This window comes from Brachyhypopomus gauderio, chromosome 12 (assembly GCF_052324685.1).
Source record: "Brachyhypopomus gauderio isolate BG-103 chromosome 12, BGAUD_0.2, whole genome shotgun sequence".
NCBI lineage: Eukaryota > Metazoa > Chordata > Actinopteri > Gymnotiformes > Hypopomidae > Brachyhypopomus > Brachyhypopomus gauderio.
Window position 1 is genome coordinate 6,183,807 of NC_135222.1, and position 17,916 is coordinate 6,201,722.

The 17,916-nt window shown below is 43.4% G+C and overlaps 1 protein-coding gene across 2 annotated transcripts; it reads left to right on the plus strand.

Moving 5' to 3' along the window:
* The first annotated feature begins 3,536 nt into the window (after positions 1-3,536).
* rbms1a (RNA binding motif, single stranded interacting protein 1a) lies at positions 3,537-17,303 on the plus strand. 2 transcript variants are annotated; one of them, XM_077024635.1, is made up of 14 exons: positions 3,537-3,995; positions 7,773-7,954; positions 10,695-10,753; positions 11,808-11,899; positions 12,960-13,117; positions 13,267-13,346; positions 13,530-13,636; positions 13,870-13,919; positions 14,340-14,427; positions 14,778-14,828; positions 15,533-15,643; positions 15,751-15,831; positions 16,080-16,158; positions 16,536-17,303. In XM_077024635.1, exons 1-13 carry the CDS (start codon positions 3,945-3,947, stop codon positions 16,152-16,154), a joined length of 1,185 nt encoding a protein of 394 aa, XP_076880750.1. In that variant the 5' UTR covers positions 3,537-3,944; the 3' UTR covers positions 16,155-16,158; positions 16,536-17,303. The 2 variants fall into 2 exon arrangements, with proteins under 2 accessions (XP_076880750.1, XP_076880749.1); XM_077024634.1 differs by having other exon boundaries at positions 3,565-3,995; positions 13,530-13,645.
* The last annotated feature ends 613 nt before the right edge of the window (positions 17,304-17,916 follow it).

The following is a 17,916-nucleotide window of genomic DNA, read 5'->3' on the forward strand; positions in this document are numbered from 1 at the left end:
ATGACAGAAATCAGTTACATTAATCATTTAATCAACTACTAGTGATTACAAAAACAGGACCGGATTTGCATTTGAGGTCCAAATTTGAATACCACTGGCTTAAGTGAAGAGCATGTTTGTCATTAACAGAGACTACTTTTCATTCAAAATAAGTGAAAGCATAAATGGAAACATCATTTTCACACAAACATTTTGCAATGCAATCCCTTCTATGTGATTATGTTAGAGAAGGCATTCTTCTGTATCTCATAGTAATATATAAATATGTATGTAATGATGTGGTCATGCAATAAAGGTAGACCTATTGCATGAAGCAACACTGTGTTGAAAACAATGACCCAAGCCAGACTGGACTGTGTTGTGTATGAACATTCAGAGCTTTTGTGCTGAGTGCCTGACCTTTAGCTGTGCGTCTTTTATGTGAATTGTGTCATGGGGAGTTGGACCTGAAGGCCTCTCCGTCAGAGAAAAGGAAGCACGTGCTCGGAGAGCTGCTCTATTTGTGTCCTGGGCAAAGGGCCAGATCCACTGCTTGGGCACAATGTGACCCTCGGAGGACCACTGCCTTTTAAACGGCCCATTGTCAAGCCATTTTTTTCCACTGTGTGTGTACGTGTGTACTGTGCAAACACAGCATGCACTTTTTTTTTTCTAACACTGTTCTCTAAATGAATGGAACAGGACCTGAAACCACAGAGAGATTACGCAAACATGTCAGCCAAGGCTCGACGGACTCGTTGTTTACGTGCAGAGTTTGGAAGGTTGCTGGGCAACAGCCTCAGTTCAGACACATGGGCCCAGGACTGCTTGGCTAGATTCTGTTCTCTTCCACTGTGGCCTGGATGCCTGTGGTTGGGGGAGAAAGTGTGTGTGTGCTTGTGGTTGGAAGGGAGGATGGGATGAATGTTAAAAACCCGTGACCTTTGGACAGGAAGTGACTGGACACCCACGGGGAGGTGGGTGTGTTTGTGTGACTGGTGATTGTGAATGATGTATGAGATAATGTCAGGAATGTTGCAGTCTCTTCAATGTTAGAAAGAGTGTGTTTTTTTTAGATAAAGAGGATATGGTATCAAAATTCAGAGTCAGCAAAAAGGTACATCTTTAGCATATTCTAAAAGAAACAGATGTGGAAGTACTCTTATATGATTGCTTTCACTGTTATGCACCTCAAAAACCTTGAAAAATCATCATCATGTTAGCATAAGACAGACTGTCCAAGTAAACATCACCGAGAGCTCATGAGCAGCAGCTGTATGGACACTGGCTCATTCAAACCTTTACAAAGGCAAACCCAACGTGCTTTCTGTCCAGGTCACACCTTTCACCACATGACCTCCCACTCTGCTGAATCAGATGTCCCGCCCCCCTTCTCTTTCCCTCTCTCTCTCTCTCTCTCTCTCTCTCTCTCTCTCTCTCTCTCTCTCTCTCTCTCTCTCTATTTCTCTCTATCCCCCTATCCCCTTGCTTTCACCTTCTCATCCTGAATTGCTCCCCCACTCTCATTTTCTGTCTCTATGTCCTTCACTTCCCTCTATTGACCTATTGACTTTGCGCCTTTAACCAGATAGACTCTCTGTCTTCATTCTGGTTTGACCTCTCGTGCCTATCCCACTCCATAAAGATCCTGTCAGAATGGAGCAGACTGTCTGATTTGCTCCAAGACTGCCCGAGGACATAGCACCTTTTTAACGCTTCTGATTTCATCTCAGGACCTATATAGCTAATGGCTTATTTAAGTCTGTTGTATTTAAAACATGTCTTTATATGATATTTTCACGTTCAGTTTTATCTGTGAAGTCATAGAATACATCATTTCACAAATTTCAATTTATGGCTCTAAGAAAAAGGCTAATTAAAACAATGATTATTGAACAGTTTTTCAATGACAATGATTTTTCATGAAGTTCGTTGTTTTTCGTGTTATATTTGACATAATTTTATTCTATGTGTGTAGATTTGTGTTTCTGAAGACTGTAGATCAGGGGTACTCAACTAAATTTGTCCGCGGTCCAATTTTGGCAGATACCTGTGACCTGAGGTCCGGTGCGGTGGGGGTGGCAAACGTAAGTTGTTGAGCGGGGGGGGGGGGGGGGGGGGGGGTGGCGAACGTAAGTTGTTGAGCGGGGGTGGCAAACGTAACACTCGTGACGGAGTGTTTATCTTTTGTCCGTATCCAGTTAACCAGGAATGAGATTGGGTCCGGACAGGACTGCGTTCGGGTCCGGATCCGGACCGCGGTCCGCCAGTTGAGTACCCCTGCTGTAGATGATAGGCAGGCTAGGATGTCATTAAGCAAGTTCAGTACGCCATTTACAATAAAATCCCTCAGTTAGTACGTAGTTATGTTTGATTTGATGATGTTGTGGTGAAGGTGGTTTGTGGTACTAGTAGTTGTGGTTTCCAAACTAAACCCTTTCCCCTTTCTACTGTGGAGCTTACTAACCTATGTTCTTTTGAAATGTGTCTCATTTTCATTACCGTGGCATTTTACTGTGCTTTTGTACCGAGTTCTGTGCGAATGCATGCTTCTGTGTACCACTCACACACACAAATATGTAGAAATTCTGTTTACCAATTACACAAACAAGCTGAAGACTCGTGCAAGATCATGTCCTGACACCGTCCCCCTGCTTCCCACATCACTCCCAGGACCACCAGTGCACCCTGGGCCTGTCTGCTGACCACAGACATGCACCACACTTCTGTTACTGCAAAGTCTGTGGCGTATTCTCAGCTAGTCAACGAAAAAATTACTACAGAAGCAAACACTGCTAACTCAAATCATTTGATTTCTAAAACAAAATGCATTCGCATTGCTTACTTTTAAATAAATGTATTCACATGCTATAATTCATGCTATTCCTTAAATTCACATTTTCCTAGTGCTTACACGAAGGTTTCTGTTGTGACCAAATTAAAATACAGTTTTGGGGTGTTATTTGGGGTGTTAAATCTTCATTCGGTCTGTATGGAAGGTGTGAAACACGATTACAGCAGTACATTATCATATGAATAGATAGGTAAGCCAACCCCGGGCAATCCTTAGGTGTCATCTTTGCTGCAAACTAATTATGACTGACCCAGGAGCAGTTCACAACACTTTGTCAGGAATCGTTTTCAACTCAGCGTGTGTGATTCTTTATTTATTTTTTACCGGCTTTGGTAATTAGGTCTGCACATGAATAATCCTCACGTGTCAAGAATACACGTTTCTTCTGGTTACTGGCACTAAAGTGTAGCATGTTGATGTGTACATGCGTTTGAACATTTTTCTTTCAGCTTAGTCAAGTACAATGAGAGATATTACGTTGTGGCTCTCGGGATGGGACGATCCCGGTGGCCCCTGGCACATTTCTATGGCTGTATTGTAGATGGAAATCTGATGGTTAGGTTGTGGAATGTGTGGCATGCGTGTTGGAATCCACCAAGACCTCGATGTAGGGGGAGTGCAGACTGGCGTGAAGTAAAAAATACGGGTTAGTGGGCTCTTTTGTTGCAGCTCCGCCTGTCAAAAAGAAACGACAGAGTTTTAGTCCTGTACAGATTTAATAATAGCGAAATTAACTCGGAAAAACACGGTCCGACTGCTATCAGAGTCGCAGCGCACCCACAGTCCGAGCGGAACATGGATCGCTCCACAGTAGGTGGGTCTTTGCTGCGGGCAACAGAACGAAGATCAATGAACTGGGCGATTTACCCAAACGGGTTGGACGAGCCGGGGTGGGAATAAACCATCGACACGGTCGTTTTTGCGCAAAGAGCGTTTTCAGTGGAAAACGTCGACTCTCCCAATACCGATTAGTTCGAGGACGACTGGAAGTCGACACTAGAAGTGTGCGATGTGGAAGATTTACACTTCTACTGTAGCCTAATATCCTATTGTGTTGTTACGGAAATATTTTTTGGACCCAACGTCGAGGACGAGGACGAGGCATTCGAGGATGATCTTTGCAAACACCGCCAACCCAGTGAGGACACCTTACCGAAAGCAGGTCGGTAAAAAGGAAACGGCGTGAGGTGCGATGCTGAACAGGCCACGAACAACGAAATTGTGCAGAAGGCTATTGGGTTACACGACTGTCAGTTGCATCGAATTTATTCGACTCGATCCATTTAGGTTTTCGTTGTAATCGTCGGGGAACGTAAATATGTGCGATCGTGGTCGATTTACTGCACGATGTTTCTTTTAAATCTCGTTTCATTTCGTTTTATTAACGCTTACATTAGGCCTGTTGGCTGCTTGGGGGGTTCAGACGTTAATATTCATCATTCCGACTCAGTTTGTAACGTGTTTTGCATTCAATTACGATTCAATCAAATAATCCCGATGCAGGGAACAATAACTCAAATACAGCGAATTCACTCAACTTGATATTGGCGTTGAATAAGAATTTACTTTCAGGCAAGAATAATTGCAATGGAATTAATGTCATTTTTAATATAGAACCTTGACCTATTGGTTTAGACACATTTGTTGTTGGGGGGCTTTTTTCCAGTAGGACATTTTGCGCTAGAACCAATTTACAATGATCTCCCTCCTAAGTATCTAATTAACATGACTAGTGGCATTTTCGAGGTTTGATTTGCCAAGAAATATTAGCACGGTCGCGTTAATGAGAAGAGAAACGCGCCGGTGCATTAGGACGTAATGAGAAGAGTTTCCCATGGCAACTTCTGTCAGAACCTTGGGTGTGTGCAGTAAACCTTTGGCTCATGCATATTCATGAGCTTATACAGTATGTTACAGCAGTTGGTAGGGAAGGGAATTGTTGGGTGTGGCCTCATGAAGAGAAGGTCAAAAAAGGGCAATAGTCAAGAATGATTTTTGTTCATGTTTCTGCAGGAAGGCTTTTGAAATGTTAACGAGGACACAGCTATCTTGCAAATGAGAGATATTTCTAATCGTGAATCTTAAGTTTCCCGAGGCGTAGCTATACACTACAGATGGAAAAAGATATACACACACCCCCAACATTTCATTTGCATATATTCTCATGTTGTGCTGCCCAGATTGATGGCTGTAATAGAAGCAGCAGAGGTGAACAGGACTCTGGGATTTCACAGTTTATAGGAACCATATGGTGCAGGATGACTGCAGCACATAGCGCAGGACCCAGGGGACACGCCGACGCTTGAAAGATGTCCCGGAAATTGAATCTGATCTCTCCCTCCCCTTTACGCATGCTCCCAGTCTTTCTGTCTCTCTGCCTTTCCTCTCTCCATCCTTTCCTTCACCCCCTCATAGGTGTCCGGTGTATGCTTTCTCCTCCATGAAATGCAATATAAATGCTTTGAAATGAACACGTTGTTATAAACACGTTGTTAACCATGAGTACATAACAAGCGAAAAAGGGAAACCAGGACTTGGCTAACATTTGTGTCGCCGGTTTGCCATCAAAGCACTTTGTCACAGTAGGCATGGAAGTTCTACTGTAGTCCAAAACCAAGACTTTCTCTGCCCAGGTTTTGTTGTTCTGTAACGATGGATTTTGAGAACAGGCTTGTTGTTGACCGCCCCACTCGTACTGAGCAGAGGCACATGCATCCGTCACTCCATCTCTCCATCTCTCTCATGGGATGTTCACAGCTACTGATTCACTTCAACATGACCACACTCACCTGAGGGTGAGGTCGTCATGGCATGAGGCGCTCGAGCAGAAATGGGTCAGTGTGTCGGGGAGTGGCAGGTCACTCTGCCCTGTACAACAGAGGTTATGTGGCAGTTCACACTCGCACTTGTGCACATGCACACACACGCACGTGTAGGTTGCGAGTGTGCACAACTAAAAGTTCCCCATAAATCTTGTACAGCCATTATTCTTAGCATGCTGTAGATCCTGTAGGTACCCACTTAGCTTTGACGGTCACGACTTTGTTTCGTGCCATTGGTCTTCCTTGTCATTTCATTATGTTCTCATTACTCAAATGCCTGACGGGAGATGTTTTATAGGCAGCCATTTTGTGTGACCGGAGTGGAGTGGAAGCTGTTCTAATGAACGAGTCAGAAACAGGAAGTGACTGGGTGATGTAGACTGCAGCAGGCGGGAGGCCTTCTCTTCCTGTATCCCAGCACTCTGGCATATCATGTGACCTTTCCAGAGAAGCATTCCTTTTCTCCTTTTTTCCAGGCAAAGGTTTCGGTCACCCTGGCTATTTGGTCTGCATTAGTCATTCTCGGCCAGACGCCCGTGTAAATGGATTTCCTGGTGAAGGGGACATGTTTCTGTCATTAGCACGCATGTTGTGGTATGACTAGACGATGCCGTGAAGTCTGCCTAAGTTTGTCCTATAACTCCAAAGATTTGTTAGGGTTGAAACAGTAAGGTGTGTCCTGGTGAAAATGTGATACATTTCCTTTCATTTGGATTAATCATTATTAATCTATGTTTAACCCAAAAGCGCTGGCTTAGCTGATTGTACCCTCGAGGTAGTCTCTCCTGACTGTAAGCCCGAACTGCTAGATCTGCTTCTTAGTTGGGAAGCTTGCTGAATTTTTTAGTGATTAATTATAGAACTAGTTTTTCATTCATTCTCTTCTGAATGTTTTTGTTTAAAAAACAAGTCATTTCATGTAGAATGAATAAGATAAATTGTCCTTAACCAGGAGGCTCCTTTTGAAGTTAATGGTACAGCTTCAGGAGTCTCCTAATAAATACACCAGAAACAGGTTGGACTGAAGAAGGCTGAAAGCACAGGCAGTAGGTTCTCACAGCAGTCTGGTGGGTAGTGAAAGAGCATCTGATACTATAGACTTCTGAAGTTTACACAGAGTGCAGCATTACACTATAAAGCCATTTTATGTCCACTATAAAACAGAGGTGTTCAGCTCACAGCCCACAAGGTCTTAGTATTTACTGTTTTGGTTTTTTTTTACTTTGTCTTTAGGAATCAGATGTGATGACAAAAGACTTAATATTTGCCGAATGATTTGCGTCATGTCCTAGGAGGACTCATAAAAGCAGACATAATGCCCCTTCTGATGCGCATTACAACCCCTTTTTCCAGAGTTCACTTCTGTGTAGTTTGGCCCGGTGGGTTAATGATTTAGTGCTCTGCTATGCTAGGCTGCTCGTCTGAAGTGATGTGCAGCTTGGCGCGCTGGCTCAGATCTGTAGGCCTGTTGGTGTGGAGCTGAACTGGGACCTGGTGCTTCATGAATTGTTGGAACTGCAGGTACGCATTAACTCCTGCAGTGAGGCTTTCTGGATCTGTGATTGACTCGCCAGACTGCTAACCATGGGCTTATAAAGAGCTTTGTGCTTGATGCTTGCCTGTTTCAGCACATTGGGGGTGTTTTATGTGTGGGTGTGCGTGCGTTGGGGTGAGTCTACAGGCACCCGACCCTTATTTCTGTCTGGTATGGATACACTTATAGGACAAGTGATCTTTGTGGAGGAAAGATTTTTTATTTATTTAAAATGCACTTGTTTTGTCCGAGTCAGGGCTGAAGGGATAGAGTGACTCACAACCTGATGTTTAGAATATTGCATAGGTCAATTTTGATGCATTTTTCTAAATTTTGATTTCATTTTCTATATTTTCTTCTGAAATGCAGTAAATGCTGGAGAAGTAGAAATCCCATTTTTACTTGGGTGAAAAATATTTAAACTATTGTACATATGCATTATATATATAATATATATAATATAATTTTATTATTTATATATATATATATTTTTTTTTTATTATTATTTTTTTTTTACTTGCTTCCCTCACTGTTTGCTTGAGGCCAGTTTATTGACAGACCCATATGTCAATTTCCCTGACAGCCTCCAGTGGCCCCGCCCACTCTCCCGATGGCCCCGCCCAGCCCGAGCACCAATAGCAGCACGCACAACAGCAGCAGTAATAGCAGCACCACCGGATGGGAGCAGCTCAGCAGAACCAACCTCTACATCCGTGGTCTGCCCCCCTCCACCACCGACCACGACCTCGTCAAACTCTGCCAGCCGTGAGTACACGCAAGCACTCGCCAGGAAGCCACAAGAATCTGCCTCAAGTCCACATGTTAGATGCCAACCTCTTATATTTTAAAGTGAAGGATAATTCCATTTTTAAATGAAGATTTTAATATTTTCTTGGGCTTCTGCGTTGGCTTTCACTTTCCTTAGATTTCCTTTCATTGATCAAAATGAAAAACCTTAGCTTTTATATTCTTGAGATTGTTATTTACATTTAGCGTTGCTGTAATGATTATTTTTGAACCCTGTGGTTTAAATGACATTCAGTTTCTCTCTCGCACTCTGTCTCTCTCTGTCTCTCTCTTACTCACTCTCTCAACCCTGGCTACTCTGCATGAGTGTCTCACGTGAGCAGAGCACTGAACTGTAACCCAGGGCAACGGCATCTATTTGTGTTCAGCTGGTTGAGAACAGCAGCCCTGGTGAAAACAGGCCAGTGTGGATGTAACAGCACTGAGTCAGCAGTTATTTAGCAAGAAAATTAACGGAACATGTTTCTTTGTTTGAGTTTAAGCTTGTGTTCACAAACCCAGGGAAAACGGGGTTTTAAAACACGTTTTTTATTACTATATGCTAAAGCTTCATTATTGTGTGTGTAAAACGTAAAAAGGTAAAAAGCATAATTACAACATGTACAGCACTATGTGTAAGGGTATGAGGTGTGAAACATATTTACATATTAGCAATTTTAATTGAGCAATTTATTACATTCTGTCTTTAAACGGTGTCTACTTCAGCCTGTGTATGCTTTGTGCTTCTGATGTATTTTATCTGGTATTATTACATCAGTTGCTTTTCTGGTATTATTCAAGTATTTTCTCAGACGAGCACTTTTCCCTCTGCTGAAGTGCATGGTCTTTTTGGGGAGACATTGGCGAGACGTTGCTGAGACTGTGTTTTTGTTTAGGAGCTCTGTCACAATAGTAATTTCTTCCATTCGATTCACAAAGCTGGACGCGGGTGGATCTGTAACCGCGTCCAAACTCCTGCCGTCTCCTCACTCCCTGGCAGTGTAATAGATGGGCTTAGCTGGGAGGGGTGGCGGCTGCAATTAGACTAGATAGATGTTTAGTATTGATATCTCGTGTTTCATGGTTCCTATTGACCTTTTTACCCCATAAATCTTTTTATGCTACAGCGTGTCCTGTGCGCGCGTATGTGTGTGCGTGCACTTGTGTATGTGTGCACGCGCGTGTGTCCAGACATTCCAGTCATGAATAATCATAAGTTCCTTTGGGGAATGTAGGCATGTTAATATACAAATTGTAAATGTTGGGGAGAGTCAGCACATAGTCCAAGGGGATTATTATTACCGGTATGTAGTGGTTTAAAATTTTGCTAAAGCTAAATCTGCATTTGTATTTTAAACAGAGCCAAGTTATGTATGCTTTACAGCAGTACTTACTTTTGTTTGGTGAAATGATGTCAGTATACTTGGCTGATAATTTTAAGATCTTTAGTAAATAAAATACAAGATCTTCTAGAGTATGATATAAAATGTGTGTTAAACAGCAGATTTCTGTTGATGAGCTGCAGGCAGACACATGTCGTCGTGGTAATAGCTGAACGGAATTTTGCAGCAGGGCCAGGAAACAAAGTCTGCCCCCCAGATTGAAGGGGTCAAGGCCAAGGTCACATGGGCCTCCATGGTGGAGAGTCATGTGATATGTTCTTGAAGTCCCATTGGCTGCTACCCCATTTCTCTTGTCTCACTTCATGGGACTTTCTAAAGAATGTTGTTTATGTTTAGAGGGGTTCACAGAGAGTGAACTTGTGTGGTTATGGTGTGCTGCATATCAAATCAGACCTTCATTCAATTGAATAGAAATTTTCAAGTTCAAGGAACCAAGCCATGAGAAAAAGTCTAACTGATGAGTGACTAATTCTCATATAAAAAGAGTGTTTGTAGAATTGAATGATTCCTTCACACATAGTATAAACAGTCTAACTTTAAATTGCACCAGAAACATATAATTGCGTATTGATGAAATATAGCATATACCTTTAAATAGCCACAGAGACGTCAGTAACACTCTGAACACATCTTAAAAACATAGACCAAACATCTAGAAATGTCTCTGGTGAAGAACATTTTGAAAAGCAAAAAAAATGTCTCCTGACAGTCGGCAGTGCTCTCTCAGCTAGAGCATTAAGCCTTCAACAAGAGAGACCAGATAGAAGTCAGACGTTACAGAAATAAACAGAGGTGAGCGTGTCTTTGGTCTTCATCACCACTGCAGGAGTTTGTCTCTGGCGTGTCAAACACACACACCCGCTCATGCCTGCCTTCTGTCCTCACTTATGACTGAGGACAAGCGGGTGCACACACACACACACACATACACACTGGCCCAAGGGCTGTTTCTTTTCCAGGTTTGTAGTGTGTCAGGTTTTCTTTGAACCGTGAGGGCTCTGTGCTGTAGTGCCAGGGTGCAGTCACCCTTTCTGTCAGGGACTCTGTTTCCCCCAGCCTCAGAGCTGATGTCTGTATCTCCAGGGGTGCAGATCACCCTGTGTTTCTCCCACAAAGGCCTCTTCATCTCTGAATCACATGCTTTTAAGTTCAAATCACTGTTTTTTCAGGGCAGTTTCTGTGTGCTGTGTCTTTGGGCTTAGCTCACACATACCTGTTCCTTCATGCCTTTTGACACATGTGGACAGACTGCCTCTGTCAGCACAGGATGTATTTACACCACCACCCCCGTTCTGTCTCTGGTTCTTGCTATGCAGGTATGGAAAGATTGTATCCACAAAAGCCATCTTGGACAAGACCACAAACAAATGTAAAGGTTTGTCTGATTCATTTATTTCCTCAGTTCAAGTCAGTCTTTTAGTGAATACATTTCTGCATATATATTTTTTCAGAATCAGCATCTACATGCATTGATGTATATGCATATTTTATCATTTAAAATTTTCAGTTTATTTTTTAGGTCTACTGAAGCAGTTTTATATATTTAGATTTTTTCAAATCATACTGTACAGCTCTTTTCACCATCTGTTAGAGCTCTTGTCTGCCCACTTTGATCTGATTGGTCATCTCTCCCCCTCAGTTCTGATTGGTTGACTGACCAATCAGAGTGCTATCACACCTCATACCATCTTGGGAGTCTGCTATCACACCTTTGTGTTTGAACGAGTGTCATTACGGTGATTTCTAAGCTGTCCATGGTCCAGTGAACCGACATGATCTCTGCAGATGAGCAGAAATCAGCATCATATATTTTCACTCATAATGTGGGCATTAGCTAGTTAGCAGAATCATGCAGTGGATTGTGACCATAACATTACAGCTTTTAGTCATAAATCTCTATACTTTTAAAGAAAACAAATCAAACAAACAAAAAACATTGCATTATTTCACACAAGTTTAGGTAAATGTGGGCATGCAGCTGAGTAGCAGAACCTTAAAACACAAAAAGATTAGTTCATTAGTTCAAGATAGCCTCGTTAGCCCCGAAGCTTATAGCTGTGTGTTGGGTCGACAACCAGTACTACTGAACACTTGAATTCACTACTGAACACTCGTGGTCGCCATGTAGTTTGCTTTAAACATCACTAATAACCATGTTATATGTACAGGCTGACAAACCTGGGGTGGGTTTCCCGAAACGTTCTTAGCGCTAAGTACTTCTTAACCTCATACGTTTCATACGAGGTTACGAAGTACTTAGCGCTACGAACGTTTCGGGAAACTCACCCCTGAGCCTTTTCTTGAGCCACACAGTCAGAACTGAAGGTCTACCCTTATACTAATGAATACCACGGGCAAACGTTAGATAGCATCCATGAATGTATTACGGTCTTATGAACGTGCTATAATGGAGAGTCTTCTGTCTTCAGGTTATGGCTTCGTGGATTTTGACAGTCCTGTCTCAGCGCAGAAAGCAGTCACTGCACTGAAGAGCACAGGTGTTCAAGCCCAGATGGCCAAGGTGAGCGTGCATCCACTACGTCACTTCCTCACTTCAGCGTCCTCACTTCCTGTCCGATCGCCATTAAAGGCAGGGGCATTTTTCAAGCGTCTCTCCGTGAACGTGCCTCCTACCCCTGCCTCCACCTTCTTCGTCCCTTGGGGTTCTCCCGCTCGTTCCGTTCGTCGAGCAGGGCGGAGTACACGGCCGTTGCGTGTGTGTGGGTGGATGTGTGAGTGAGGAGCCAACTGCAAAAGCCTGCTCTTCTCCATGGTGCCCTCCTCCCACGCCTCGCACAGACGCTTCTGCGTTCCCCCTCATTCATCCTCAACACAACCCCCCCCCCCCATCGCTTTGCCGCATCCCCAGGACCTGCATACGATGCCGTGTGTTCGCTCCCACTAGCGTGTGTTTTCGCTTGCTTGCAGGTTTGTGTGTGTGTGTGTGTATGTAATGGATGGATTGTGTGTGTGTGTGTGTGTGTGTGTGTGTGGGGAGGGGGGGGGGGGGGGTTATTGCTTGGCACCCCTACATTTCCACTGCCACATTCAGAATAGCTCGAAAGAGCAGCTTCCGCACTCAACCAAAGGCCATATGTTAATCCCTGCTCATCACCATGGCTACGACCTCTCATTAACTAGAGGGTTATTGAGGATTGTAAATCCAGGGAACCCTTCTAAACCAAATTGCTTCACGGAGAAAGAATGTCAGCTGAGCGTGAGGCGCAGTGCTGCTGCGGGGGGGCGCACACGCATACACACACACACATACACACACACACATACACACACTGCTCCAGCATGGCCGACTCTGTCATTCCCACTTCTGTGAAACACACTGGGATAAGAGGAAAAGAATTTGATTGATAGTGACTAAGTGTTCTGCACAAGGATAAATCTTGGCTGTCAAACGATTAAGCCTCCTTTGATGATTTCAAAGCTGCCAGAAAAATCCACCAATGAAACGTGCAGGCTTATTTGGACAAACGTGAATACTACGTAGTGCAACTGTGGAAGGACAATGAATCCAAGAGCCTCTGTGTGCTGTCTTGATCCTCACGTTTCTGTTGTGCGTGTTGCAGCAACAGGAGCAGGACCCCACCAACCTGTACCTGTCCAACCTGCCGGTGTCGATGGACGAACAGGAGCTGGAGAATCTCCTCAAACCGTTTGGACAGGTCATTTCCACCCGCATCCTCAGAGACGCACACGGCATTAGTCGAGGCGTGGGATTTGCCAGGTTTGTGGTGTGTGTGAGTGCATGTGTGTGCCCAGAGTGACATCTGGTCTCTTCTGAATGAGGGTGTTTAGGCTGCTGTCTGCATGTAAACCAGGTCAAAGGTCATGAAGGCTTCTCGATCCCTCTTACCTTTTCCTCTTATCTGCCAGGATGGAGTCAACAGAGAAGTGTGACGCCGTCATCTCTCACTTTAACGGGAAGTTTATTAAGTCCACGTCAGGAATGCTGGGTAATTATAAGTTGCAGTTTTTTTTTGTCTAACTGCCTTCCCTATAAATCTGTTGCTTATTATGTTGGTATTTGTTAAAGGAGTAATGCGTAAATGTGTGTGTGTGTGTGTGTGTGTGTGTGTGTGTGTGTGTGTGTGTGTGTGTGTGTACTTTGGGGGGGGGGGGGGGGGGGGGGATTGCAGGTGCATCAGAACCTCTACTCTGTAAGTTTGCTGATGGGGGCCAGAAGAAACGTCTCAGTCAAACTAAGTATGTCCCCAATGGACGAACCTGGACTCGGGACGCCGAGGTGAGACTAGTAAGTCCATCCTCTGTCTTTCAGTGGATTTGTGTGTGCATGTACGTGTGTGTGTTCTTGTTAAAAGGTATTCCATGTTGCTTCAATCATTTCTTTTTGGAGTTAGGAAAATATATTTAAAATCAAGATATTTTAAAAGAACAATATATTGTATATCTAATAAAAGCAGGATTTAGAATTGGATTTTTTTCTCTGTTTCTCTCTCGCTCCCTCTCTCACCCCAGAGTGGGATTACATTGACCTATGACCCCAATGCCACTGCCCTCCAGAATGGGTAAGTGTTCAAAGCCTCACTCCTCATTAGTGCAGGGATAATCCAGATAGTTCAATAGCGCCCAATCTAAAACAGAATCTAGAGTCTTTTCTTGTGATATTCAATGATTGGAAAACTTTAACATTTAGTGACTGAAATATTTTAAACGTTTTTCGGTTCAACAGTGTCACCTTCTTTTAAGGTTTCAAACCAGTCTTGCTGGTAGAACATTCTTTTAGTAGGGAGTTCTTTTGTAAGGGATTTGTGAATTTAGAATGAATGTTTACTCTCCTTTATGTACTGACAGGGCACTTAGTCAAGCAGAATTGAATTGCCACTACCTGTGCATAGATTTTTATGATGAATGAGTATTAATTAGATGATTGCTACTTCTAAAGTTCAACCTATTTCAGTGTACCATATCAATCTGTTGCACAACAGGTACTACGCCCCTCCCTATAGCATGGGGAACAGGATCATGGCTCAGACAGCCGTCACACCCTACATCACACCTGTCTCTGCCTATCCGGTACGATATTTCTCTCTCTCTCTCTCTCTCTCTCTCTCTCTCTCTCTCTCTCTCTCTCTCTTACTCTCTCTCTTCCCCTCCCACACTGTGTGGATGTGTGACATGGGGATTGGGATCAGACAATGGTGGCCACTACATCAACTATATTCCAACAACACACACACACACTACACAGCTATGAGAGGGACACAGCACTTCTGTCAGTGTAGTTAGTTTCTCTTGCTGAGATTTTCACTTTCAAATATCACCTGCTTTTATCTGTAGTTTTCATACGGTGTGTGGGGTGTGTATGTGTGTGTACATGCGTGTGTCTCCGTGTGTGTGTGGGGTGTGTATGTGTGTAATTACAGGTCCAGAACCCCTCCTGGATGACACATCAGCCTTATATTATGCAGCACCCGGTAAGAGAAAAATAACACAGCTGTCTGTCTCTCTCGTGTCCTCCCATGTGTTTGTGGGGTTGAGTTTGTGGGTGTGCATAAAGGGTTGTGTGTATGCAGGGTTGTGTGTGTGTGGTTGTGTGTGAGTGGATATGTGTGGGTGGGTGGGCATGAAGGGTGGGTGGGTGTTTGTGGATGGATTTGTGTGTGTGCGTGCGTGCGTGCGTGGGTTTGTGTGTACGAATGGTTGTGTTTGTGATTATGTGCATGGCTCTGTGTATGTGTGTGTTGGGTCTGGGTGGGTGTGTATGAAGGGTTCTGTATGTGGTTATGTGCATGACCAGGTGTGTATATGCATGAAGCGTGTGTGTGTGTTTGTGGTTATGTGCATGGCTCTATATGTATATGCTGGGTGTGTGTGTGTTGGGTGTGCGTGTATGAAGGGTTTTGTGTGTGGTTATGTGCATGACCCTGTGTATGTGTGTTTGAAGCGGTGTGTGTGTGTGTGTGTGTGTGTGTGTGTGTGTGTGTGTGTGTGTATGAATATCATTAGAATGACGTTCATTCGTTTGAAGAGAAAAGGAACCGTCTCCTCTGACAGATGGTTTCATCCAAAGGCTTCACCTTCTTTCCTTCTCATTTTCTGTTTCTCTGCTAGTCTATGCTGAGATTAGCAAGTACGCCTGACTCACTGTGATCTGATCTTGCTCCTCTTTCTTCTTCAGGGAGCTGTACTGTCGCCCTCTATGGAGCACCCCATGTCACTGCAGCCGTCCTCCATGTTGGCTCCTTTGACTCAACAGATGGGCCATCTTTCTCTCGGAGGCACTGCAGCTGTAAGAGACACACAAATGCAGAAGCCATAAACTCCCAGTACTGACTTACGTTTTTTATAATCTAGTCTTTTATTGTCATGTAATCATCTTTTCCTCCTTTATTACAGTTTATTCCTGCAAATACACCTATGCAAGGAGCATATATTCCTCCGTATGCCCATATCCAACCTGCAGCCATCGGCACTGAGGTTTGTTATTTCTTTATCTTCTATATATATTCGCCCGCCTATGTCATATTGCATGGGGAGCTGTTTAGTCGCGGGTAAGACCTGTTTGTTCTAAGGAAGCTGGAGGACTATAGTCAGCGTTGAGCATATCTGTCTGTGATTAATGAAGCCCTGAGACAAAATAAAATCACATACATCCAGGTCTTTATCTAGTATTTGTTTTTTATGTTATTAGTAATTTTTTAAATATGTGACTTGGAACTCTTCAGGATCCCAGTGTTCAGGCCCAGGATTTGACCTCCAGTGACCCCTCCACCTACCCATTTCAACCCAGCAAGCAATAAGAAGGTAATTCTCAAAGTGATGCTATGCAGGGTAGAAGGTGTCAAATACCATTAAGTGTACAGTACTGCACATGGGCATTCCTGAACCCTCTGTGTAGTGTATATGTATGAGTCTATGTAGTGTCTAATACCCAGTATTTATAATCATGATATTGGGTTTTTACACCTACTGCTGTGCACATGCCAGGTTTCTGCAAGAAAACCTAGTCTTTAAAAAATTGGAACAAAGAAAAGATCGGAACAAAAAGGAGATTAACAGTTTAAACATGTCTAAGCAGATTTGGAGGTTAATGCCACCCACTTAAGAACTTTCTGACATAATTTTGGCTTCTATCTGAATATTCACTCCACTAAATTGTTCACCTTATATGTTTTTTGCAGGTGTGCAGTCAGAGTTGGGGTCAATGGAGGGTTGCTATGACTACAAGCTTGACTACAGGCTTAGCTTCTTCAGAGAGGAAGTGACATCATAGAGAAAATGACATTTTTGCACAGGTTCCAAAAAAGTCCATGGTGTAATTAGCCAAACACAAACCACCTCAGAGGGCCTTGACAGGTGCAACATGTCTTCAGCAACCAAAACAATGCAATTCATCACAGACAACAGACACAGGAGAGACGTAAAGTTTTATTTTGCTAATGAAAGGAAAAGAGACGAAGACAAACTCTTATTTTTTACCAAGGACTAAGGCACAGACGAAGTCTGTCGTTATAGGACACAAACGCAGTGTGCTAGTACCTTTAGATGCATGAGAGGAGTTTTTAGTATGGTTTTTAGTGTGTTTTTACTGACTGTTTCTGAAACACACACACAGACAAACACGTACACACATACACAAAATATTGCTGTGGTAGTAGCAATGGGGGAGTTGCTTTTTGCTTTTGTCTTCCGCACTTTGCCTTTTTGGTCCATAGTAAAAGAAATTTGCCTTGTAAATACTGTAGAATGGGGTTTAGGAAGACTGATGAAATGCTTGCTGGCTATTGGACTTCCTTCCTGTCAGTCAAAGCTGTTGTTTGACATGAGAGAAATGCTTTCCTTTTGGGCTGAGGCCTGCTCTCCTCTGAACATGCCCATTCAAAGTCTTCTTGCCTTTTCAATCAAACTTGATGTGGTAGTTGTAGGTAAAGCTGTTTGTTATTGCGGGGGAGGGGGTGGGGGGTTGGGTTGGGTTGGGGCGGGGTGGGGGGGGTATGAACATCTGGGTCAGGACAGGTGGGAGGGGTGTGGGTGGAACACGGGGATGGGGGAGGAGTTTGGGAAGGGATTGACACTAGGGAGATGTTACTGGTAGTTTTCAGAGAGCAGATTATGATGTTTTTTTTCCTATGCCAGTTTTCTTTCTTTTGGTTTTAGCACAGTATGTAGAGATTTCTCGTACTGAGAGGCCGATGTGCAATGTGTCTCTAGATAGTGAGAGTCGTACAAAATGAGTGAAAATTCAAACCTTTTTATAAAAGTCAATAATTTGATAGGAAATAAATTCCAGGTTTTTTGTGCAGTTCCATTAAGCAGCATCCTCTCCAGTTCATCGTAATATTAAGGGCTGCAGCTGTCAATCAGTGGCTTTAGATTAAACTTTTTATTCTGTTAAAAATGGAGCATGTAAGTACAGATAAGATGGTTGTGGAGAGCATACCAAGGAGTGTTTGTGGACAAGGGGGCAAACACAAAATCTGAGAAACAGCAAAACAATAAGCTTCTGTGTTAAATCAAAATGGAGTCCTGCAAAGAAAAAGAATTACGGCAATAAAAATATGT